This window comes from Panthera leo, chromosome A1 (assembly GCF_018350215.1).
Source record: "Panthera leo isolate Ple1 chromosome A1, P.leo_Ple1_pat1.1, whole genome shotgun sequence".
NCBI lineage: Eukaryota > Metazoa > Chordata > Mammalia > Carnivora > Felidae > Panthera > Panthera leo.
The window spans coordinates 207,935,552-207,962,439 of NC_056679.1; the positions used below are offsets into that span (position 1 = coordinate 207,935,552).

The 26,888-nt window shown below is 39.0% G+C and overlaps 1 protein-coding gene across 1 annotated transcript in view; it reads left to right on the forward strand.

Moving 5' to 3' along the window:
- LIFR (LIF receptor subunit alpha) overlaps window positions 1-26,888 on the forward strand; it is a 77,933-nt gene that overhangs the window by 24,939 nt on the left and 26,106 nt on the right. The window contains exons 3-11 of the mRNA XM_042951696.1: window positions 945-1,059; window positions 3,478-3,617; window positions 9,400-9,563; window positions 15,028-15,202; window positions 17,020-17,274; window positions 22,358-22,487; window positions 22,916-23,085; window positions 24,975-25,120; window positions 26,524-26,686. Coding sequence (XP_042807630.1) covers window positions 945-1,059; window positions 3,478-3,617; window positions 9,400-9,563; window positions 15,028-15,202; window positions 17,020-17,274; window positions 22,358-22,487; window positions 22,916-23,085; window positions 24,975-25,120; window positions 26,524-26,686 — 1,458 coding nt within the window. The remainder of the gene's footprint in view (window positions 1-944; window positions 1,060-3,477; window positions 3,618-9,399; window positions 9,564-15,027; window positions 15,203-17,019; window positions 17,275-22,357; window positions 22,488-22,915; window positions 23,086-24,974; window positions 25,121-26,523; window positions 26,687-26,888) is intronic.

The window sequence follows — 26,888 nt, forward strand, 5'->3', positions numbered from 1 at the left end:
TTTATAATTTATTGCTTTCCTAAATGCCATGCCAATCGTGTGTAAAAACTAAAAAAATCTTTTTCAGAGACATTTATATAGAGTCTGAGAGGGAATAACCTTTTTTACACTATAATTGCTTTATTCACTCCCTCCTTCCCTCTCTTCCTTCCTTTTTTGCCTTTTGTCCTCCCTCTCGTACCCTCCTTTTTTTTTCATTTTCTTTTCAGCATGATGATTTTTCATTGTATAGTGCTTCTGTATTCCATGACCTAATATTATTTTATAGGTATGAATAAGCACTATTAGGATTATAATCTTCTGACTCATTTGTTACTTTTCAGTTGTTTAGGCCTACACAAAAGACATATTTTTCAGACTCGTGTCAGTTCATTACTGTGTAAATGTCATATGCTTCATAAAAATCTAAAGATTGGTTATGGGGTTTCCATGCAGGTAGCAGCCTGGTAACAGGCAAAGAGACAGCAATGGCTGCAAGTGCTCAGAAGCTGTGTTTGTGGGCATGGGGAACACGTAATTTTTACTTGTAGTTATTTGTTTTGGCAGAAGGAGTGGGGCCAGTGGGGCTATTTAAAAAATCTTCTAGGCCCTCTCTGGGTCTCATCCGTGACTCTACCGTCCCTCCCTGCATTTATCTTAGTGGCTGGAGGTGGGACTTTGATGGAGGCCCAGTCCCTAAGTGGTCTAGTGGTTGGCCCACGTCCATCGGTTTCCTCTCATTTTTTAATCCACAGCTACAAAGAGAAATCTAAAACCAGTCCCTCCTGTGACTCTGCAGTCAGTCCTGCAGAAAGAACCTGGCTCCTGTGCAGACACATGTGCTCATACTCATGACTAAAGATGATTTGATGTGTTGACCTTTTTACAGTGCAGTTAAATTATTAAGCATGTTGTGTGTGTGTGTGTGTGTGTGTGTGTGTGTGTGTGTTTCTCTCCTTCTCCAGGGGCTCCTCGTGATTTGAAGTGTATAACTAACAATTTGCAAGTGTGGGACTGTTCTTGGAAAGCACCCTCTGGAGCAGGCCATGGTACTATTTATGAAGTTTGCATTGAAAGCAGGTAATAGAGATACTTTGATTACTAGCTATAACCTAAAGGTCTTCAATTGTAGAACATAGAGATTTTGTTCCAGAAATTTTTTAATGAAATTTTAAATCTTAGCTGTTTCCTAAAAAATCTGAATCTTACGTCAATCAAAGTGGAAAAAAACCCTTCTCCTGGTTAAAACTTTGATTCTTTTGTTATATGAATATTAAGTATGGAACACACCTTGAATATGTTGTGGATTCTGATCTGTAGAGAAGTTTAACTGGTCTGTCCCACACCATCTGTCTAGATCAGTTAGGTTGAGGTTTTGACTCTGCCAAACGGGAAAGGTCAGGTCTGGAGTAGGCAGTTCAAGGCTGACATGGTTGTTGATGAGAGACCCAGGTTCCTCTTTATCATGCTGCCGTGCCACCTTTGGCAGAGGGCCTCATGGTCCCAGGATGCTTGAGGAGTGGCCGTCATGTCTGCCTTTCCAGAAAGCAGTGAGGAAAAGAAGGGTGTAAGAAGTCCCACACAACACGTCTTGCACCTGCTTGCATCTTTTTGGCAGAAGTCAGTCAAATGAGGAAGCCTCTTTGCATGAGAGGCGGGGTAGTGTGCCTGGATAAACCTGGGGTTAATGTAGGGACAGGGAGAGTGGACGTCAGCAGGCCAGTCGCAGGTCCCACCACCTTCCCCCTCTCGGGCGATCTTGGAGAAGGCCACAAGCTCCGAAGCCTGGAGGTGAGGCCTTTGGGCTCTCTGCAAACCAGAACATTCTCTTCGCTGTCCCTGACTCCACGGGCCCAGGCAAAGTGGTTCAGCGACACCAGAGTTGTTCAGCACGACGGCTCTGAGGCCAGTTGGCTGATGGACGGTCCTAATGCGAATTGACATAAGTCTGCATTTAAGTACTACTCAGGTTTTCCCCGTTTGGTGTACATTTATTGAGCATTAGTCTAAGCTTTGTGGGAATTTGTCGACCAGGAGGAGCTTGGTTGTGTTGCAGAAACAGCTCTAACATCTTATTTGCTGTGAAAATAAAGGCTTATTACCTGCTTTCGGCCTGTGGCCCTCTGGGGCCAGCTGGCATCTCTACCCCGAGTCTCTCCGCAGGGCCCCCGGCCTAGGGCTCCCTCACCCTCCAGTGCATAAAGTGCTGGCTTTCACGGCTTCCTTCCTGAAGTGACAGATGTGACTTTCACTCCCATTTCTCCACAAATAAAGTCGCATCGCTACGCCTTGCCTCAGAGGAGTGGGAAGTGCAGTCCTGCTGTGAGTCCAGCAGGTCTGGGAGAACCTGACAAACCTGGTAAATAACATGACTGGCTCACCTCAGGCCACAGGGAGAGGGAGTTGTTCTGGCTCTCTGTTCACAGGAGACAAGTCGTAGCAGTGCTGTGGGTCAGGTGCTGCCAGAAATGCGGAAATTCTATGTGAAGGGCCGACGGAGCATTGACTGAGGAGCGTGGGGTGCTGGAGAGGCTGTTGGAGGGGTGATTGCGGAGTACGAATTCCTGGTCTTCTCAGCAGCAAAAGGACAGAAGGACATTCCAGCCTGAAAGGATAGGGGCTCAGTGGCATAATGGAACTTATGGAATAGCACGATTTAGCGAATTCAGGTGGTTCTGTGTTACTGACACCTAACGAAGCCTCCCGCTGTGAGGCTGAGAACAGGTGAGCCGACCTGTTCCGTGGTGGTCCCTCCTAGCGAGTGACGTGGAGAGGCCCGCGCGAGGTGCCGGGCAGGGACGCTGGGATGCGGGGACACCGCAGAGTCCCTTTGCTTGAGTTCAGATTTGCATGGGACGTTAGAAATATACATGAATAACGGTAAAAATAATATAAATGCGCTCTTGAAAGGTTCAGAGGGCCATGAAACCACAGAGGAGAGGAATGACTTTTGTCCAAGGGATAATGGGTGGGGAACTGGAAGAGCTTTGGAAACAGAGCGGATGAGAAAGTGTTGTTCAGACCAAACCGTGAGCCAAAACAGGAGCAGTGGCCAAGTCGAGGGTGCGTTTGAAGGGCCACAGACAGCCAGTTTCATTCTTGTCCTCTATCTGTGGAGCAGCATCTGCACGTGAGACTCTGTGATGGTCTTCTGTAGAGGGGTGGGGGGTTAGGGGAGCAGGCGTGTGCGGCTCGAGGGAAGGCTGCAGAGGGAAGGCTGGTGGGAGTGTGAAGGGCATGCTGAAATCCTGAGTTTCTTGAAATGACCATCTCTGCTTATCACTCGACTTTCTGGCCCAATCTGGTTATTCATCCTCCATGTTGATGCACTTCCCATTAACCTCTCTTTTCTCAGTCTTAAAACGCAGTGTAACCTATCGTGTTTCTGTATGAAAGAACAGAAAGTATTTTCTGGTGCATTTTGTGTTAATCAGGCTTTTATGAAAATTGCACTGTTAGTTTTATCCACTAATTAAAATGTGATTTTTTGTATTGCAGGTCCCATTCTTGTTATCAGTCAGAGAAAACAAATGCTAAAATCCCAGCTCTTTTACCTGGCGATCATGAAATAACCATAAATCGTCTATATGACTTTGGAAATCCTATAAGTAAATTCACACTAAATGAAAAAAATGTTTGTAAGTATTTGAAAAGAAAATTGATTTGAAAATAAGGCAGCAACAGTGCTTTGTAATTGGCAGAAATTTACTCTTCTTTTGAATTACACTTGTTAGACTAATAGTTGCATTTCCCCAGCAACCATACTGTGGATTCCGGAGCATAGCCCGGATCAGGAAGGAAGGAGTCAGAGTAAATGTCACAGAGCTGACGATCCTTTCCACATGCGGGTACTTTTCTTGGCATCACTTCGCTTCGTTGATTCCTGCATACCCTTCAGAATTCCTCAGGTGTCGCATGCTCTAGGAAGTGGTCTTTGACTATCCCCTCCCAGAGGAGATCCAATTCCTTTCTTAACATTCCCTTAGGCAGTGTGTTTTTCTCCTTCGTGGCATTTCTCACAGTTGCATTAATAATGTGTTATGTAATAAGGCACTGCGTTTGTTGCTTCTGCAAGAAATAGGCTCAGTAGGGCAGGGAGTGTGCCTTCTACACCTGGCACCTCGCCCACTGCCTTGCACGTGGCAAGCATCTTCTACACGTGTGTTGATTGAATGCCTACGACCTATGTTACCCTCGTGACATAGCCCAGACTGATGGAGATGGAGATTTTGCTACACACTGAGATCTTAAAAACCCCAGTACTCTTGACTCTTAATGGTGGGAGAAGCAGGTTTCTTTCTCTCCTGACAACTGTGAGGGCGTGGCATTGTAATGACATTATGATGAGTCTTATAAGGATGACTTACTTTGCAACAAGGAGAAAAATATAATTAAATTGGTGACTTGTTCAATTTTATAGATAAGATGCATGTTTGGAGCGGTCTGTGTCTGAGATAGAACAGATTTTGAAAGGATAATAACAAAGCGTGCTTTCCAGGAACTTAGCATCTGTCTCACTGCCTTTTAAGTTAAAGAGAGAAGAGCCATGTTTGTTCTTTTCTTTCTGTAGCTGTATGTGAGATCCATGTGAGAATGTTTTGAACAGATCAGCCATGATCTCAATACCCACAGAGAAATACTGTTAACACTTAAATATATTTTCTGTGCATATACATATAAACAGTGAGGTTCATATTATTACCTTGTAACCTGCTTAACAGAAAACAGAGTTTTCGGTTTGATATCTAAATAAATCTGTATTATTTGTATAAACTGCAGAGTATTCCACTGAGTGGAGGTACCGTAATTACTTAAGTGACTGATTATTAACATTGAGATTTTTATTTCTGGTCTTTCAGTGTAATAACCAATGCTTTAATGAACATGTTTCGCACATATGTGTTTCTGATTTGTGTGATGATGTCCTTAAGCTAAATTCCTAGAATTGGGAAAGCTGCATTAAAAACAGTCCCTTGTTAGGACTTTGATGTCCATTGCCAGTTGCTCTCCAAAACTTTTGAGTCTCTTTGCATTTGAGTCTCTTTGCAAACGTCACACTAGAGGGGACTTGTTCTTCACTTCCTTGCCAGGACTGGGTTTTGTCAATTTCTCTTAGTTCTGCCATTTCAATCTGGTGGCCCCCAGTTAGAGCACTTTGACTTTGCATTTCTGTGATTACTTTTTTGGAAAAAAATGATCAGTCATTCTCATTCTTTTCTGAACTGTCTGTATCCTCTCTCATTTTTCTCTCGTGTTGAAACTCAGCTTTTCCTCCATCAGTTCACAAGAGCTCTCAATATTGTTATTAATTCTGCCATATTTCCTACAAATAATTGCCCAAATTTAAAATTTACATGGTTTTCATTTTTATATAAATATACTCTCTTGCTATTTTTCTCTGAGATTTTGGTTTTATTATCATGCTTGATTTAAATCTTTTACACATCTGGAATTATTTTGTAGTAAAGTATGAGGAATCTAACTTAATTTCATTCCAGATTTTTAAAAAATTCCCCAGGATTCTGTCAGAGAGCCAGTTTGTATTGTCTGATTTTTCAGTAGGTATTGAGAAGATTCTGTCTGGGAGCTGCTTGAAGATGTCAGTATTGGATAAAAAGAAGTAGAAAGGGGTGGGGGGGTGCCTGTGTGGCTCAGTTGGTTGAGTGTCCGACTTCAACTCAGGTCATGATCTCACTGTCCGTGGGTTTGAGCCCCGTGTCAGGCTCTGTGCTGACGGCTCAGAGCCCGGAGCCTGCTTCAGATTCTGTGTCTCCCTCTCTGCCTGACCCTCCCCCACTCATGCTCTGTCTATCTCTGTCTCTCAAAAATGAATAAACATTAAAAAAAAAATTAAAGAACTAGAAAGGCAAATCAAGACAGATTCTGGATGACTTACTAGAATGATATAGTTCATTGTTTTTGCATATCATGTAGTTTGTTGATAGCATTTTTAATAATACTGGGTCTGATTGTGATTAGAATATTAGATTAATAGTATCCCAATACTAAGCTGCTACTATTATGATAATACTGCTAAGAAAATTGAAAAGCAAACTAGATGAATATAAGAGAGGGAGGTGGCTGCATCAGCAAATCTTTGAGTACCTGCTGTGTTCGGGAGAAGCTGTGGAATGTTGGTGCAGTTGTGCGTTAGAGGATCTGGAGTTTGGGGCATTTGGCTACTTAAAAAAGTATGAGAAATTCAGTTTTCTTCAGATGCTTTCAACAGTATACATATAAAGAAAACTAATATATATATATATATATATATATATATATATATATATATATACACACATATATATGTGTGTGTGTGTGTGTGTGTGTGTCTGTGTGTGTGTACAGTTTTTTTTAATAAGCTTCTAATTGGCCAGGGCTAGCACAAAAATAAGTCTTTGTAAGACTTTTAGTGTCTTAAGTTTCTTAAAATAACCTGAAAGTATGGATCTGTCTGAGGCAGAATAAAATCATGTAGATCCCATAAATGAAGTAGGGAAGCCCCCATCTTCTGATGTCCTGAGGAAGAAGAACATGGAGGTTATAGGTATAGATGTACTTGCTTTAAAAAATAAACACAAATGATTACATTTCTTTCCCAGCTGAAAAGTTCCTGTTTTTTAGAAAGCAAATTAATATTGTCCTCAAGTGTCCGTTTTAGCTGGAAAGAAATGCAGATAATAGATAGTTCATGGGAGCTTAGGGAAACTTCCCTTTTACTCTGAGGATGTATACTATGAAGTAGTGAGAAAAGTGTGTGTGTGTATTTAATCTTTTCATTTGTATAATTGTGATTATTACCTTCCTTAGCTTAAAATACTGTATATGACTTGTGTTTTGAAGAGTAGCCCACTTCTATTTAGGTAACATGTAAATTACGTGTACTTTTCAGGGAGGGAGCATCTTAATAGACAAATACTGCCTTTGTGTAAATGCTCCCATAATCTTTAAGTTACTGGATCATGACATCCTGAAACACTTGAAAGAACCATGTTCTTAGAAGCCTCTGCTCTGGGTGATCACACTGGCACCTTGAATTTCTTGCTCCTTGTTTGCTCCTTCTATTTTATTGTTGTTGTTGTTATTATTATTATTATTATTATTATTATTATTATGTTTTTATTTTAATTCCAGTTAGTTAACATATTAGTTTCAGGTATATGATATAGTGGCTCCTTCTGTTTTATTTTATTTTTTTAAGTTTATTTATTGTATTTTGAGAGGGGGGAGGGGCAGAGAGAGAGAATCCCAAGTAGGCTGCATGCTGTCAGTGTTGGAGCCCAGTGCCGGGCTTGAACTCATGAACCGTGAGATCGTGACCTGAGCTGAAACCAAGAGTCGGACACTTAATCACCTGAGCCACCCAGATGCCCCAGTGGTTCCTTCTGTTTTAAAAGCGGTTCCTACTTAAAATTTGCCCTGTAAAGCATCCTCCACTGTCCTCATGTAGCTGTGAAACTGTTGACTTTGCTACATAGTGGTTAGGTTTTGAATCCACATGTACTATTTCCTGTACAGCCATAAATATTTTACACAGATCCAGTGTAGAGCAGTGTGCTCAGCAAATTTCAGCTAAATTTATTACGAACTTATTCGTAAATCCCAAGACTAATTTGTATTGATTTGCTCTGCCACTTTTGTTATAGGCCTTATAGTGCAAATATAGGTTATATAGTGCTATGTTCTTAGAACATTTGGCTACCCTACCTCTGGAAAGTCCTGCAGTTTGTGCTTGCCGTGACTTATTTCACTGGCCCCTGTGCTTTTTGGGGAAGTGCTAGGAGAGGTGTGAGCCCCCAAGAACATGTGTCTCTGAGTTTCTTTTAACTTACCTTCACGTTGTTATTTGAAGAGAGAACATGCAGGAAAGAATCCCAACATTGTCTGCCCTTCATACCAGAACCCTATGTTTCATAGAACAGAACAGGTTCGTATCTTATGTGTTTTTCATTGAGCCAAACTATTTTAGTAATTTACTCATCCCTTGTAGGTAGGGAGACTTGAAGATTTTGAAAAGTAAGAAATTTACCATTTTCTCCCTATGAGATACTATATCCTTGAGCATGTTTTTTTTTTTTTTTCTTTTGTAAGGCAGCTTCAGAGCCCATTGCCCTCCCAAACTTCTCTCTCAAATATTAACAGTATCCTCACCAATGTCGGTGGTCTTTGTTCAGTTTTCCTCTATGAACTGTCTTTATTTGGCCCAGATGACAACCCATTTCTTTTGGTCTCAGCAATGCTGTATCTTCTCTGGTTTCCTTGTGCCTCTCAGGATTCTTGCTGGGGTTCTCTGGCTCCTTGAGGCTGTGACTGTCTATTGGTAGCTCTCAAACAAGCTTTGGCCATTTTGAGTCTGTGTTCAAGTTCATTTCTTCAGCTACACTCAGAGAGTTCCTCTTGAGTCTGTGTCCATGGTGCTGATGGTCCCTGTTCTCACTTGCTATCTGCAGACCTCTCCACTGGTAGGCTCTACCTCCCCAGACACTTGGTCATCCAGAGCCTATCCTCCCGTTTCTTCCCAATGTCAGTGATTCCTTTTGCCTGCTTTCTGGGCTAGAAACTTGAAGAAATCTTAGATGTTTCCCTTTCTCATTATGCTAATCCCTCATTTCTTCGATCTGGTCATTTCTTTGAAGTGCCTATCAGGGTTTTTCCTTTTCCATATCCCTCATGCACATGATGAGGTATCACGATCCATATCCTTGCTACCCTGGTCAGCCTTTCTCCAGTGGTCTCCCACTTAATCACATTATGTCTCCCAGCCCTCTGCACTGCATTGCATGCCACAGCTCAACTAGCTTTTCTGAAGGACTTCTTACCCTGCTGAGTACTTCACAGATCTGCATGGTACCCTGTTGGCATCCTCACTTAATGCCTTGGTCATTCCTATGGTCTTGCTGCTGTTTACAGATACCCACACCAGTAATAGCTCGTAGCATCCCCAGGTGGGTGACTTCCACCAGCATCGGGGGTTCTGACACTGGGAGATGAGTGGGAAGGGTGCAGAGGAAACAGATGGAAAGGTCTACCAAAGCAAGCTTTCCATATTCTGTCATTTTCTTAGGCTTGACCTACAGTTATCCAAAGGAAGCTCCTTTACTTCTCTCTGATGTTGCCTATTTGTAGATTCCAGACTGATGACACTATAGTATTATGGGAACCCGGTAGCTGTTTGTATAAGGAAACATACTAAGATTTGATAATAATTTACTCAAATTTGACTGATGAATCATTGGGGGCTGCTTATACAAATAAATACATATGTTCTCTTTTGTCAGTAATCACTTTGAGAGTTTGCTTTTAATTCTTGATTCTTTTTTGATCAAGAAGGAATAGAGTTTAAAATAGTTGATTAACGGAATTACAATATGAAGAAAACATTACTTATTTTACTAAGTTTGTCTTTTGTTTTTTTTTCCCAAGCCTTAATTCCAGATACTCCAGAGATCTTGAATTTGTCTGCTGATTTCTCAACTTCTACGTTACACCTGAAGTGGAATGACAGGGGTTCTATTTTTCCCCGTCACTTAAATGTCATCTGGGAAGTTAAAATTCTGCGTAAAGAAAATACGGAAATCATAAAATTAGTAAGTTTGAATCAAAATAGATTTTTTTTCTTGTGACATTAAAGAAACCAAATAATTTTTAAAAGATTTTTAAGGTGGTATCAGTGAACTTTTCTTTACAGTGTTAAGGGAGTAGATCAACTATCCTTTCAGGGTTCATTAAAAACTATATGCTATGACTCAAAAATCACTTAATTATTAAAATGATGTATAACCATTACAGTAAGTTTAGGAAATTAAGGGAGGAATAATGCATGATTCCACCACACAAACACAGTAAACATTTTTCTTTTTCTTTCCAGCTTTTTTCGTGTGCATGTTTTTACATAAACAAACGTATCCATATAACTTGCTATTTTATTTTTGTCTAATACTATAAACATAAAAATAAATGTTTTGAAACCTATTTAGTCATAGTAATTGTTGAGAAATTTTGTATAAGCCTGTAAATTTGAATTTATCTGAACCTGAAATAACATTATTACATTTAGTAGTACATGTTTTTTTCTCTATTTTAAAAAATTTTGTTTATGGTTTCCTTATGATCTGCTTTTAGTTTGCTCTTAATCGCAAGGATGATGAGGAATAGCAGTGAACAGTTTTGACAGCTGGTACTTGGTAATCCCCCCTTTTGTTCCTTGATCTCTCTTCCTCCTCAGTGGATTTGAAATGTGCTTAGTTATAGATTTAAGAATTGGAAGACTATCTCATGATTTTACAATTATTTGCCTGAGTGCATAGATAAGATAGACAGTAAGGTAAAAAAAAATAGAATGACTCTGTGCTTTATAGTTACTGTCTTGTTTTTCCTTTCTGACACTCTGTGTATGACATTCCTAAAATGAGAGTCGCCATAACTGTAGGCAACATGTCTCCAGTGCTTCCGGCAGGGCTGACACCTGTAAAACCTCTGCAGGTGTTAATTCCTTGCGTTCCTGACCCTGAGGTAAAAGCTCTGTGTATGTTCTTTGCATCCTCACAGCAGGCCCATGAGGGAGGCACTATGAACATCATCCCCATTTTATAGATGAAGATACAGAGACACAGGAAGACATTAAGTAGTGGAGCCAGGACTCGATCACAGGCAGTTTAGTTCCAGTCTGTGCTCTTTCTTACCCACCACAATTTCTGCTACAAAGTAGATATATTTATTTTTGTGTAAGGAGCCTTCCCTTTCCTTTTCACCAGTGCAGACTGAATGTACATTCAAGACCTAAGTCAAATCCTGCCCCTTATTTTAAAGCCCATCCTAATTATCTCGGCCTAAAATGCTCTCTCTTTTCTTGAATTTCAATGCAATTCTTGTCTGTCAGTCTAATTTGCAAGTAGCTTTGATATAGCTGTTCCATTGTTGTCTTATAACTATTGCTTATCTGAAATTGTATCTTGTGGCTTTTTATCATGGCCTGACACTTTGTGCTTTGGGTTACCACTTACCCTTCCCCAAACCTCCTTTTTGTCATTTGTGAAGTGGTGCCAGTCTTTGCTTTAGTGAATGATTAGTGTTATCTGTAAAGCTGCTAAACAACTATCCATTGTCATTACTTCCTTTGGGGGCTCCCTGAGGGCTGCTAGAGTTAGAAGGCTGATCTTTGCAGCATAAGTGAAATCAAGCATACATGAACAGAGATGCTATTTTTAAGATCATCTAGCTCATTGCCACAAGATACGAAAGAAGATGGCACTGACAAAGTAGCAATTCCCTACTTTTGGGGATGTGATCTTTGAAGAAAAATCTTTGTATCGAGCAGTAGAGAAAGAGGCAAGAAAAACAGAGATAGAACAAATTAATTTTTAAAAAGTGAAATGTAAGAGGGCAGGTGATCCAGATCTATAGTAAAATGTGACATTTTTGTTTATAATTATATGTTATTAATACCAGCATTTAAAGCATAATTGCTTATAACCTGTCATTTTGTGACAGGTTATATGCCATTATTTTGTGATAGTTTAAGAATCAAGAATACTATACGTTAGTGTTTATTTGGAACTTTACCATTTATGCCCATGGCCTCATATGCAGGCAAGGAAGCATGTGCTGCACAGACCAGGATGCCAGTGACTCCTGGGAGCTACGCAGCACCCTCCCCGCCCCCCCCGCCCCCCCATATTTCTCTCCCTATAAACAACAATTTTCAATTCTTTTACCTGATTCTTTTATTATGTATTTCCATTTTCCAAATAGCATGCTTATGTTTCTCTTTCTTCATTTTTCTTTTCAGTTTTGAGCAATGTTTTATTTTAACAGTGGGTAATGAGAATTTAGTCCCCTTGCCTTCCCTGGGCACACACACTTGCATGCTTCCGTGCTTGCTGTCTCTTACATTTCCCGTCTTTTTCCAATATCGTTCTCTCATTCTGCTCTAATTTTTGGTAGACTGGCATTCATTGTTTGTATTATGGTTATATAAACACTATCCACAACTGAACCAAGTAGTGTATTATCATTTTCCTTTTTTGGGGGTACAACTTCTTGTCTTGTATTTTTAGTTTTATTTTCATGCTCCATGAATTCATTCCTGAATCCTCTCCAAGTTTTATGAATCTCCTGTTGAAATGTCCACACACACTAGTATCTTACCAGCTATACATTTGTGAATAGCTCTGAGACCTTCTGACTTACTTCTCAACACTTCTTACAGAGGGTTCGCGTTAGATAATGTTTGTACAGCAGGAGTGTGGTAAGTAGCTGAGGACTCTCACGGCCAGAGGTTTCTCAGGAGCTCCAGCAGCCTCCACTCCTACCAGCAGCCCTTGATTAGAAGAGATTAATACCCAGGTATACATGTAACCCATCCAGGGCAAACCTCTGTGTTTCTTTTTGGCACATTTGTTATGAAGCTGCGGTCCAAGAGGTCTCCTGTCATCATTCAGGAGATTCCTTTTACCTTTTTCTTACAATGGATCCTCTTTTTCCTGAACTCTTCCTCTTATTTTCTCATTTTGGTAGAAGCGTATATTCTCATAGTTGTTAGCTATTTATAATTTATAGATACTCTCTGTTACCTACAATGATAGCTTCCAGAGATAGATAGATAGATATAGATAGATATAGATAGATATAGATAGATATAGATAAGATAGATATTTTTTTAATTAGTTGCTAACAAAATTTAAAAGACTGTCAGTTCCAAATATTGAGGAGAGGTAGAACAGTTGGAACTTTCATACACTTCTGGTGGGAGTGTAAAATGCTACTTGATAAATTCATTAAGACACATTTCTAAAAATGTCTATTTTGCACTCATTCATGATTACTATTTTAGCTGGGTATACAATTGTAAGTTGGGGAATTATCCTCAAGATTTGAAGACATTGTTCCATTTGTTTCTCATTGTGGATCTGTCTTCCTTTGTTGTGCTAGACCGTCATAGGCTCCTTTCAGTCTCAAACCACATGTCTGTCAATTTGGGAAATTTTCTTATTTTATGTCTTTGATTTCTTCCTCTCTGTTTTCTCTGTTCTTCAGAAATCAGACCTTCTAGATTGGGAAGTAATTTTCTTACTGTTCTTACTTTCTACCTGTTTTTTTTCCTCAATTTTCTGAGCAGTTTTTTCTTAAACTTTATCTTACAGTCTGATTATTGAATTTCTATTAATATATATTTTTTAATGTACAAGATATCCCTTTTCTCTGTTCTTTTTGTTTGTTTAATGGATGCAATATCTCTTCTTACCTCTGAGGACATCAGTTACCTAATATTTTTTCCTTTTGTTCTGTTTCTTCAAGTTGCTTTTTTCTTTATTTTGATCTTTGACCCTCAGAACTTTTTCTTCAATTTCTGGTCATCCTGGTTGCTGCTCATATTTTAAGTGGCTCTTAAAGAAATTTTTTTTTATTTTTAAATCTAATAGGAACTTCTGTTTGCCATCCAGGGTCTTGTTGACTGAGATGTTATTGTAGGTGATTAGGATGGGCCATCTAGTTGGCAGAATCTTAATAGTATTATTTTAGGTGTTCATCTTGACCTGTTCCTATGCTCCAGAAAATTCATTTTGGTTCCTACCAGGTGAGTAGGAACTCTGCCATCAGCCTCCTAATGGCTGAGGAGAAGGCAGGAGCACACCAGCCTTCACAGTGCATAGGTTAACAGTCTTCCTGGTTGTGGTACCATATTCCCCATTCTCCATTCTTTCTGAGGTTCTTCATGCCAGAGATATTTGGTTTTACTTTCCCAGAGCATGAGTCTCCCATCTGCCAAGATGAAGAGGAGTAGTCTTTTGGTAGCACAGAATGTGGGAGGGGATCTGGGTGTGTAACATTATCTTCAGACAACTTTCAAGCAGCTTTCTGTTCTGTGCCTCACCTTCACCTGCATTTCCATAGGAGCCTGGTGCATACAGCCCTTTCCTGAGCCCTTTGGCATTTCCATGGTAGAAGTCAGGTTGTTTCTGCCTTTTCCACTGAAGGCTTCAGGTTCAGCTTTCTCAGGTCTTCTGAGTCCGTTCCCCTTGTCCATCAGCCCTCCACCATCCAGAATTTCACTGGTGGTGTTTCTTCTCCTGTGTTTGCCCTTGTGCATCTATACCTTTTTAAAAAATCCATGCACTTTTGTATTGGAGACATTTCGGAAGGTAATAGAGAGGGAAATGCAATTATTTAAGCTGTTGTCATTGGCTGGAGGTCCCGAGGTCTCTTTTAGTAGATCTTCAATATTTGATTGAAATCCTTCCCATTTTTCTCAATTGAAATTAGTAATTTATATTATTTTATATTACTTATAAGTTGCATATTTAAAAATAAAACTTGAGACATATAACACATAGATATGTGTTTCATGAAACAATTTTTTGTTGAAATGCTGCTCCTCTCTTTGCTTTTAACTCTTTTTAAGTTATTTATTTTGAGAGAGAGAGGGGCACAAGCATAAGAGGAGCAGAGAGAGGGAGATAGAGGATCCCAAGCAGGCTCCATACTGTCAGTGCAAGGAGCCTGATGTGGGGCTTGACCCCACGAACTGTGAAATCATGATCTGTGCCAAAATCAAGAATCAGACCGAGCCACCCAGGCACTCCTGCCTTTAACTCTTGGAGGTACAGACCCATTAGTTTTCCTCAGTGAAAAATGGAGATCATTTTAGGTAATGGTACATTTGTCTGTGAAATGCATTGAATGTTTTGGAAAAAGGAACATCATGTGTAATAACGCAGTGGAGCCTAAATTTGAAGAAGTAAACAAGTGCACTCATTGTGATGAGCACCAGGTGTTGTATGGACGTGTTGAATCACCAAATTGTACACCTGAAACTAATTTAACACTGGTGACTATACTGGAATGAAAACAAAAGAAGCAAACCTAAATGAATCACGATTATTGATTCTGTAAGTTATTATGCCTTTTCAAAAACTGAGAGGGTTGTACAAAAGGACAAACCTTTATTTAACTTAGTGGTGATTGTATACAGTCTGTTGTGTCTTTTAATCTGAAAAGAAAGCAGAACCTGTCACTTAGAAATCTCACTTTGTGTTTGTGTTGGTTTTTTAGGTGACCCACAACACAACTGTGAATGGCAAAGATACAGTTCATCACTGGAGTTGGGCCTCAGACATGCCCCTGGAGTGCACCACCCATTCTGTGGCAATTAGATGCTATGTTGACGATCCTCATTTCTCTGGTCGCAAAGAGTGGAGTGACTGGAGCCCACTGAAGAACATTTCTTGTAAGCTTATATGTGAAAAGCTTTCGTTTCAGATGAATTAGATTAATCTTGCTTAAGGTTTAGTTTAAGCTTTAAGTTCTCTGAACGCCACTTAGCGTTATGAGGGTCACCTGAGGATCTTCCAAGTCTCTCTCCCAGAACATTTTGATTCAGAAACTCTGGGGCAGGAGTCAGGAATCTGTATTTTTAGAGACCTTCCTGAGTCATTGGATAAACGTCTAGATTTGAAAGTCACTGTGGTAGGCGTTGAAGGACATTTAAAAATTTTAGGTAGATGTTATTGACGTCAAGTCTATATTTAAAAAAAAAAAAAGGCTCCTAGTTTCTTGCCCACAGAGCAGATCCATATGAGCTGCAGAGTTATTGCAGAGAACATGGGGATCTGTAAGTGTACTGAACTCATCTGCACCCTGAATGGAGCTCAGGCAGGTAGAACGTTGGCAGTGGGAGAGAAGGCCTGGAAAATTGTTGCCAACACCTAGGCTGACGTTTATTGTAGATCCACTCTAGCGACAGCGTGGAGGAGTGGACCCGAGGAAGGAAGGACTGGAAGCAGGTAGATGAGTAAGGAGGGTCTTTTGCAGTTCAGCAAAAGACAGTGAAGGTGTAAAGTAGGGCACTTGGGTTTGGAAATGAAAAGGGAGAAAAGTTGTGAACACTGAAGACACAGGATTAAAATTGGTGACTGTGTGTTTGGTAACCAAGAAATAGAACCAAATGTGAGCATTAGTTTGGGCAGCTGAGCAGCTGGTGATGTCTTCCACTGAGGCAGAAAATATGTGAATGAATTCAGTGGGAAAGATAAATTCATTCTTAATATGTTAAGCTTGAGGTACTTATGAAGTGTCTGGGTAGCAGTGTCTCATAGGCAGTGATTAGTAGGAGCTGAAGATCTCTATTTGAGAATCATCAACATACATGCGATTCATATTGTTTACGTCTGGAGGTTAACATGCTCAGGGAAAGAGAAATGGGGACCAGGGATACACATCTTACAAGCTTGACTGTCTAAGGGTAGGATGAAAGAAAAAGAGGCCAGCAAAGCAGACAGTAGCCAGAGGGTTAAGAGTAGCCTGGTAAGAGTAGCCCGGTGGGGTAGAGTGGTGTAGAACCCAAGAGAGAAGGGAGTTTTGAGAAGTTAGAGCTTAGGCAACACACCCGATGCTGTGGATGTCAAAGGGAAGGGGAGACTGAGAAGTGGCTGTTGGACTGAGCAATTTAGGCCAGCAAGACACCTTAGTGGAATGGTCAAGGTAGGACCCACATTGTGGTAGATTAAAGAGTAAGTAGGAAACTAGAGATAATTAAAAAGATTGGACATTTAGGAAAATAAAAACAAAGGTGTGGCTTTAACCAGCAGGGAATTAGGATTAAAGAAAAAGTTCTGTTTAAGATGTAGAATACTTAAACATATATTCAGGCTGATGGAAAGTAAGAAGTCGGCCCTAAATACACAGAACCATTTCAGAGGTATAGAATTATATAATGAGTGACTTTTTCTTGGTGTGGATTTTTTATGTGTGGATATAAACGCATTTAATTTGAACCTTTACACTTCTTAAGACATTAACCTGTGACCTTAGCTATTGGCCTATAGTCCCCTGCATTCCCCCACCATCACCCATCATAAGTAGATAAGACATACCTACTTTTATTTTATTTCTTGTGTAGGTCTTGCTCCTTTGAAACCTGGGGGGTCATACCTTGTCTTTGGGCCACCATTATTACAAAACACTTTATAGTATGTTTTGTATACACTGGGCTATTTTATGGTAAAATGCTTCTAAAGTATTTGTGATTCCTTTTGCTCTTTCTAGGGTCTCCTGATTCTCAGACTAAGGTTTTTCCTCAAGACAAAGTGATACTTGTAGGCTCAGATATAACATTTTGTTGTGTGACTCAAGAAAAAGTGTTATCAGCACAGATTGGCCAAACAAATTGTCCCCTTATTCATCTTGATGGGGAAAATGTTGCAATCAAGATCCATAATATTTCAGTTTCTGCAAACAGTGGAACAAATGTGGTTTTCACAACAGAAGATAACATATTTGGGACAGTTATTTTCGCAGGATGTAAGTATATAATACTGAAGAAAGAGTTCCTAGTAGTCTGTTTTGGTCCTCTTTGAAAGCTTTAATGCTGTTTCCAAGTGATGGGGATGGTGCTATTTCTTTCTCTCTTTTTTTAATTCTTTAATAAATTATAGATGAAGGCATCCAAATTTTTGCTTGTTTTAAGATGAGTTCTAATCTTGTATTTATATAACTTGAAGGTTTTGTAAGAAGATTTGCAATATCCAGCCGGTAATTTTTAAATTCTTAGTTAACAGCTGTGTTGAGTCAAGGGTAATTAGTATATAATACTTCTTAATCCTACATTGTTCAGGAATTATCTCATATAACAGTTGACCCTTGAACAAAAAAATAAGTTCGAACTGCATGGGCCTGCTTATACATGAATTTTTTTCAGTAAAAACAGTACAGTACTGTAAATGCATTTTCTCTTATGGTTTTCTTAACATGTTAAATAGCTTACTTTATTGTGAGAATATGATACACAGAATATGTGTTATGTTAATCAATTGTCTGTTATTGGTGAGGCTTCCAGTCAACAGTAAACTAGTAGTTAAGTTTTGGAGGAGTCAAAAGCTATATATAGATTTTTTTTTAAGTTTATTTTTTTAGTAAAAAAATACACCCAACAATGGGGCTTGAATTCATGACCCCCAAGATCAAGAGTCGCATGCTCTTCTCATTGAGCCAGCTGGGTGCTCTTGCATGTAGATTTTTGGGAGGTTCCATGAGAACTTCATGGGAGGTTGGTTCCCCAAACCCTGTGTTTTCAAGGGCCACTCTGTGTCAGTTTCCCACCAAAAACATACCTTTTAAAATTAAAAAGGTAAAACGTCCCACCTAATTAAAACATATCTTTTTAAAATTTAACTTTAGAACATACCTTTTGGAGCACCTGGGTGGCTCAGTCACTTGGTTGAGCATCCGACTCTTGATGTCAACTCAGGTCATGATCTCAAGGTTGTGGGATCAAGCTCCACATCAGGCCTCATGCTCAGCACAGAGCCTGCTTAGGAATCTCTGTCTCTCTCCCCTTCTTGCTGTCTGTCTGTCTCTGTCTACAGTAAGTAAATTTTAAAAAATTTAAAACATACCTTTTAAAACTTACCCCAATTAAAGAAATTGTAATGATTTTACACAAAAATCTTTCAATAGTGTATTGCAGGCTTCTGTGACTTTTAAAGTAATATATTTGAGGAGGAGGAGTAACTGGAGGACATGCATGAGAAGGGCCCCCTCTCCCTGTTTGTGTGTGTAACATATGCTCCGTTATACAGGGGCATCGTTATTAATGTGGTCACTCCTACAGTTCTAAAAGTACAGCATGCTTCCAGAAGTTATTGTGGGAGACTGCCCTATTTATATAGCTTGTGTTGAGTGTCCACAGAGAATTTGCGTTTCGAGCTTTTCTGTCCCCTCTCCCGTGGCAACTGTCCTGTGGCGCACTGATGGCTTTGCCTCCAGCAGTCCTTGCTTCCCTTCCTCCCCTGCAATTCTGAATTCGAGGCGGAGTTTGGGCTAAAGGGTCTCATGAATAAAGTGTGTGGAACGTAGTGAGTGGGTTTTGTGATTTTCTTTTGCTTGTGTGGTGATTTTTCTTAAACTTTTTTTGATTCTCAGCTGTGCTCTAGACCAGCAGCTCTCCACCTTTCTATTCCTTCTGTTGAAACTTAGGAGGAATTATGTCGATTCGCTGATACACTCCCAAGGGAATAACCAGGCTTAGGTGCACTTCTCAGTGATGGCTGGAACCGTGTTCCCTTTTTGTCTTCCCAGAAATGCATTTTGCAGTTCAAGTGAAAGTGAGATTATGTTCAAATTTAAACTTTAGAAATTTCTTTCCTAATGGAATTTTAGGAAATGACTTGCAACATTCCTCATAAATGATCATGGAGCATATAAACTGAGAACCAGTGGTGTATGTAGTGAGGCTACCTGATAAGTGATAACCAAAAAATGAGACAGCCACTTAAAAGTACAAAAGACAAAAATTAAAACTCAGAAGATGAGAATATCCATCAAGTTTTTATTATTTCTAACAGTGTTCTCACCTTCTGTCACATAGTAGGACAAACCTATTTAATTCATATATTAACCTTCATTTGTAGCATTTGGTGGTTGAAATACTATTTGTTAACTCCGGAGCAGTGGTAGAATTTCCCTGCAGAGGGATTTCTTTAGGGACTTAACAGCAAGGGCAGTTTATGGTGTGAGTTAGGGATCAAGAGTCATTATTTTCTTTCCCTCATGGATATCCTGTTAACCGGCCATGTGTTCAAAAGACACATTAAAAACCTACCAGGATTTTTGTTTGAGTTACATTAGATCTATTAATTGAGGAGACCAGTTTAGGAGAATTTTCATTCTTTCTATACTGAGTTATCCAAGCCAGGAACATGGTCTATCTTTCCATATAGTTAGGTCTTCTTTGATTTATATTGGTGATAGAAAGTCTTATGTATCTTCTAATAAATTTATTCCTATGAATTTGGTGTTTGGTGCTAGTAGTAACAGTGGCTTTTTTTCCTTTTAAGTTTATTATTGTGATTGCAAATAAATTTATTATCCAGCAGACAGAAGAATACTTATTTACCAATACTTGTCAGTGTTTGTTCATGAGCTAATTTAGTCTTCTAAGCAAAATAGATCTTATTTTATAAACACTATTTCTTTAGTAATCACTCAGAGTTATTTTCTTTTTTAATTTTTTAATGTTTATTTATATTTGAGAGAGAAAGCACGAGCAGGGGAGGGACAAAGAGACGGAGACAGAATCTGAGACGGGCTCCAGGCTCCAAGCTGTGAGCTGTCAGCACAGAGCCTGACATGGGGCTCGAACCCAGGAGCATTGAGATCATGACCTGATCCAAAGTCGGATGCTTAACTGACTGAGCCATCCAGGCGCCCCTGGAGTTATTTTCATAGATAGTGCCACTTCAGCATTAAACATTGACCTAAATACTAATCTTTCATCATACTTAAAGCATTTTAACATAATACACTGTGACATAGAATTAGAGTGTTTAAATATTTATGTCAATGACAGATTTCATACTTGCTCATTTGAAAACATTCTCGTAAAAAATGGCTTTGTTTTTTAAATTACATTTTCTATTTGCTGGTAATACAGTTGATTTATACCTAGTTTTTACCTAGCGTCAGGTGATTCCTTTATAAGTTAATTTATTTGAGAAGACAGTACCTTACCTTTCAGATCCTCCCCTCATATTTTTTCTACCTCCCATCTTCCCTTCTCCTTCTTTCTGTTTGCTCCTGTTATTTGGATTTTAACTATTTCAACTTAACATATCTGCCAAATACTAAAATAATCAGCATTTTTAGTGTACTCAAAAATTTGGCATGTCATTCTAATAAAATGACTTAAAGTTTGGCCTTAGATTTAAAACAGTTTTCAAAACAAATATGTCAGTTTTAGTCTCACTATCCCATTGTTAGACTTCAATATAAATACTCATGACTCCTCTTAATATTACCTAAAATATCACTTATGGACATTATTCTATCTCAGGAAGGTATGGGAAATTTGCTAAGTCCTTTTCAGTTACTCACTAGTAGTCTAAGTCTAAGAACTGTTTTTAAAGTTTAGTTTTTAAAAAATAAAATTATTGGGACACCTGGGCGGCTCAGTTGGTTAAGTATGCAGCTCTTGGTTTTGGCTCAGGTAATAATCTCACCATTTGTGGGTTCGAGCCCCACGTTGGGCTCTGTGCTGACAACTCAGAGCTTGGAGCCTGCTTCAGATTTTGTGTCTCCCTCTCGCTCTCTGCCCCTCCCCCACTTGTGCACTTGTTCTCTCTCAAAATAAACATTAAAAAATATTTTACAGATTTTTTCAATAAGTAATTGTTTTTAAAAAATTTAGTGAAATATAGTTTGGATAAATATGACAGAGAACACTAGTTTCTATGTATGCTTGGTTAAGCATGATTACAGAAATACCAATTTCAGGGGCACTTGGGTGGCTCAGTTGGTTGGGCGACTGACTTCAGCTCAGGTCATGATCTCACAGTTTGTGAGTTTGAGCCCCGCATCGGGCTCTGTGCTGACAGCTCGGAGCCTGAAGCCTGCTTCGGATTCTGTGTCTCCCTCTCTCTGCCCTCCCCTGCTCATGCTCATGCTCTGTCTCTGTCTCTCAATAATAAATAAACGTTAAAAAAATTAACAAAAAGAAATACCAATTTCTTTTTTCTTTTTTCTTTTCTTTCTTTCTTTTTTTTTTTTTTTTTTTTTTTTGAGAGAGAGAGAAAAAGAGGAGCAGAGGGAGAGAGAGAGAATCTAAACAGACGCAGGGATTGATCCCATGACCCTGGGATCGTGACCTGAGCTGAAATCAAGAGTTGGACGCTCAACCAACCGAGCCACCCAGGTGACCCTGGAAATAACCAATTTGTATAATTAGTGTCCAACGCAGAATTTTCCATTATTACTTTAAAGGTCTGACACACACACACACACACACACACACACACACACACACACATTCTTTTTTTTTTCTAGTTTTGTCCCTGCAAAATGAGAGGGAATCATTTCAATAAAGAACAAAAACCAAAGAGCAGTAGTCACTTCTGAATTATAGGAAGATGCAGCATTTCACCAAGAGATACTTTATAAGTAATAATTCTTGCAACTTCTTTAAGAACTTTGAAACTTGTAACACGACCCGACCCGTGTTGACTTTTAATTTGAATTGGAATTTCTTTTCAAATCACAGTTATAAATGATAGATATTGATACTTTTAACCTGTAAATTTTTCTGACTTGTTGGATCCAGGTTCCTCTGAGAGATTTGGTAGATTTTGAGGCGGGTGGGGGGGGGGGTCGTTGTTGGGGAGCTTCCAAATGAGTTAGTAGTCATTCATCAGCATATTTTAATCCATCATTTCTAATGTAAAATCAACTCCAAAACATGCTACAGAAATTCCTGCATTGTTCCAAAGGTAAAGTGTAAACACAAAGTTATTTTCATTTTTAAAAGAAATTGTACAAAACATAATTAACATTTGTGAAACATGTTTTCAGGGAAATTGTATATCACCTGTAACTACATTTTTCTTCCCATTAGATCCACCTGATATTCCTCAAAAACTGAATTGTGAGACATACGATTTAAAAGAGATTATATGTACTTGGAATCCCGGAAGACCGACAGCACTGGTGGGCCCACGCAATACAAGTTACACTTTATTTGAAAGGTAAAGATCACTGGTGAGGGAAAAATGTCAGACAGTGAGGAGTACGTTGGAGGGGTATTAAGTGACATAGGGAATGCTCTCATTTATGTTATGAGCAAGAAAGAAAATCCAGTATGCTGTATGAAATTGGATATGCATATTACATGCACACAGACTATATTTGCATGCTCTTTTAAAAATCCTGGAAGAACCCTCAAATACGAACAGAGGCTGTTTCTGGGTAGTAGGCTTCTGGCCGATTATTTTCATCTATTTTCTGTATCCTCTACGTTTTCTTCCCAGAGTCTGTAGTAACATCTATAATTAGAGATATAAACGTTTTAAAAAGATTAATTATTAGAAATGTTACCCACTTATTTTTTCCTGCAGTGTTTATCTCTCTTGCCATTTTGAAATTATTTTAATCTTGTTGCTCTCTTAATTCATAGTTTCTCAGGAAAATATGTTAAATTTAAAAGAGTTGAAGCACCAACCAATGAAAGCTACCAGTTATTCTTTCAAATGCGTCCAAATCAAGAAATATATAATTTTACTTTGAATGCTCGCAATCCTCTGGGTCGGTCAGAATCAACTATTTTAGTTAACATAACTGAGAAAGGTAAGCTGCTTCATAAACCAGTGTCTTAAAAATAATTGTAGAAGGGCTGGAGTGTCTTGAGATTAATGAGGAGTGCTTCCAGGGACTACTTTTTACTATTTTCTTTCTAGTTTTATAAATTGTTATAAATTAGTTTTATAAATTTTATAGATTTTATTTGAGAATCCTTAAAATGTATAATTACGTTTCACCATTTTATTGAATTCAGACAAAAATTTGAATTAGTCATTTTCACAGAAACTTTAAGTGGTTTTATCTAATAGGTTTTGATTCCTGAAAAATGTTTTGCCCCAGTTTTAAAAGCTTTTTATTTTAATTACAGACTCACAGGTGGTTGCAAAGATATAAATTACAGCCCCGTGACCTCTTCACCCAGCTTTCACCATTTTTGACGTCTTAGTAACTATATAGTATAATTTCCAAATAAGGTAGTTGACACTGGTACACTACTGTAAACCAGGCCAGTGAGCTGGACCGCTGACTTTGCCCAGTTTTCGCAAGTTTCTACGTGCACTTAGAGGTGTGTGTGTGTGTGTGTGTGTGTGCGTGCGCGTGCGCACGCGCGCACTTCTGTGCAGTTGGATCCATGTATAGGTTCACAGAACCATCAACACAATCAATATAGAACTGTTCTATCTCCACAAAGGAACTTTTTCTTGTTGCCCCGTTGGCAAACCCCCTCCCCCACCCCCATCCCTCCCCCACCCCCACCCCCACCCTTCCACCCACCCCTCCACCACCCCTCCACACCTGCTCTTGCATCCCGCTCCCTAGGCAATATCCAATCTGTTATTCCTCTCAGTGCTTTGTTATGTTGAAAATGTTATATAAATGGAATCATACAGTGTATAACCTTTGGAGATTGGCATTTTTTACTAAGGGTAGTATCCTTGAGATCCATCCAGGTTGCTGTATGTATCAGTAAGTAGTTTGTTCCTTTTTATTGCCGATGATTCCGGAATTTTTAGCAGCCCTGTTAATACATAGCTCCAAATAGAACTTAAATATGGTCCATCTTCTTAGCATTCATTCCTGTGGGCATTCTGCTGCATCGGGTCCATACCAGCCTCTGCAGCACAGAATGGTGACATAGAGGCCTTCTCTTAGAGACTCGGTCACTGAGAAAGGCTTAAACCAAATGCCATTAAAAAACAGACTGGCAAGTGATTAGTAGATGACCGTGTTGCCTTGTTTGTAAACATAAGTACACTTCATCAGCTATTCCTTCTCATCATTTTTGTTATTTCCCGGGTTTTCGTAAGGTCCAAACAGCTACATTTTATACTTGAGTGGTGGTTTGTGTGTATTTCCCTGCCCTCTGCCTTTCAACTTTATTTTCCCATGTTGCTCTCCTTCCACTCACATGGCACGCGCACTGTCATCAGCATCACTGCGCCTTTGTTCTTGCTCAGAGCCCAAACTGAAATGCTTTTCTGCATCCGTTCTGCCATTTTGCTCAGATTCTCCCTTCAAAGCTCCTCTTAAGACCCATCTTCACTCTAAGACTTTCCCTACCACACCGACGTCTAAACTCCGGTAGCTGTTAATATCTCTGCCACACATTTCAAACTCAGCATATGTACTCTTGTTACTTTTCTTTTTGTTTGTCAGTCCCCCAGTAAGTTAGAGGTTCCTTAAAGGTAGAGATTATGCTCCTACGACCTTGTAGTATTCCTGATGGCAGTATAGGAACCTTGAGTGTGGTTGGTCCATGAAAACTGTGGGCATGATATCAGCAGTAAAAGTGAGCTTTTGTGTTCCATGGATACTGAGTGGAATATTGTTGATCAGTACTAATGATACCTCTTTCGTTTTTCGGGGTTTTTTGATTGTCATTTGTCATGTTAGAAAAGAGCTTTTAGGATGATCTCTACAAATTGTATTTACAGTTTATCCTCGTATTCCTACTTCAATCAAAGTGAAGGATATTAATTCAACAGCTGTTATACTTTCCTGGCATTTACCGGGCAACTTTGCAAAGATTAAACTTTTATGTCAAATTGAAATTAACAAAACGAACTCAGTACAAGAATTGGTGAGTAAGATTCTTCTGTAGACTTGCTTTGAGGTTACTTTAGATAAAATACTTAGTTTTCAAAAAGAATTGAGTAAATTGAGGGGCGCCTGGATGGCTCTGTCAGTTAGGCGTCCACTTTTGATCTTAGGTCAGGTCATGATCTCACGGTTCATGGGATCAAGCTCTGCATTGGGCTCTGCACTGACAGCATGGGGCCTGCTTGAGATTCTCTCTCCCCCTGCCCCTCTGCCCCTCTCTTTCTCTCTTTATCTTTGAGAGAGTCTCAAAATAAATAAATAAAGAATTGTGTAAATTGATATGCATAGGCTCTCAGGTTATTTATTATAGAGATTTACTAAGAACTAAGGCACCATACATCAATGTAATAACGGCTTTTTATTTAGTACTTGAACACAGTTATAATACTGGATATTATTAGAACATGAGTTGCACTTTTATTAGGTTGTTTCCAGGTCTCGTATAGCATCTTGCACATAGCTAGCGCCCAGTAAATTTGTGAATGAATGAGTAGTTTTTTGCCATAGCCGCCAGCATGAATTAATGGACCAATAATAAGCACCAGAGAGAAGGTTTCAGACTGCCAAGTGCAGCAGTAGGAACAAGTGAGTAAGTGAGAGCATGACTTTTTAACACCATTTAGATACTTAAGGTTGACTTTTATACTGTACCATCTTGTAATTTGTGCTAAGTCCCAAATAAAAGAGACTGTAATGAAAATATTCATTGGAAGCTTATTGATGGTTGCTACAAAACTCAGATGCCAAAATATAACCCCAGAAGCTTTGTAATTGGGAGTTCAGAGGACTTCCTGAGGCGTGCACATCCCCAAATTTGTTTAAACTGTTTCATTTTTTATGTAATTTAAATAAGAATTTGTTGAATATTCCGCATGTTTAACACCAAACTAGAGGTTCTAAGTGCTGTATTAAAAAATGCACAAGACGATGCCTGCCTCGAAGCTTCCAGATATACCTGACTAATGTACTTAAATCCTCAAGGTCATCTCAGATTAGTAAATCTGAGGCTTACCATATATTAAGGCTTACTGTATTACCATTAGCCATTGACCGACGATCAAAATTTATATCATCTTTGCTGCATAATTTAATTGATCATTATTACTTAGATCCAGTATTTGGATTAAAATGACACCGAAGTTGTTTGGTTGTTGTTGCAGAACATAATTTTACCGATTTGGTAGTTACGTAAAAATTAAAATGTTTTGGTGGCTGAACTAACTTTAGTGCTGTAAAGGCAAACTCAGGTGGACATTTAGTCAATTTATGTTACAAATTTGGGCAGCTTTCTTATCAAAAAAAAGTATGTGTGTATAAATGTGTGTTTTTAAACACATGACATTACTTATACATACATTTGCATATTTATTTGCTCTCTAATAGCGGAATATCACGATCAGAGGAGTAGAAAATTCAAGTTATCTTGTAGCTGTGGACCAGTTAAACCCATATACTGTATATACTTTCCGGATTCGCTGTTCTGCTGAAACTTTCTGGAAATGGAGCAAATGGAGCAATGAAAAAAAATATTTAACCACAGAAGCCAGTAAGTTAACTAAATGATTTATGGCTAAATATCACTAGGGATCCTGAAATTTTACAACTGTTTTTTTTTTTTAATGTCACCAAATGAGTAAAAGGAGAACACTTGAATTGTGTAATTGTATAGTATCTGCTCGTAAAATGTCATCCAGACATTTTAAATGGTGGCTCTAAGGTTTGGGATAGTGTGGACAGTTACTTGGCCC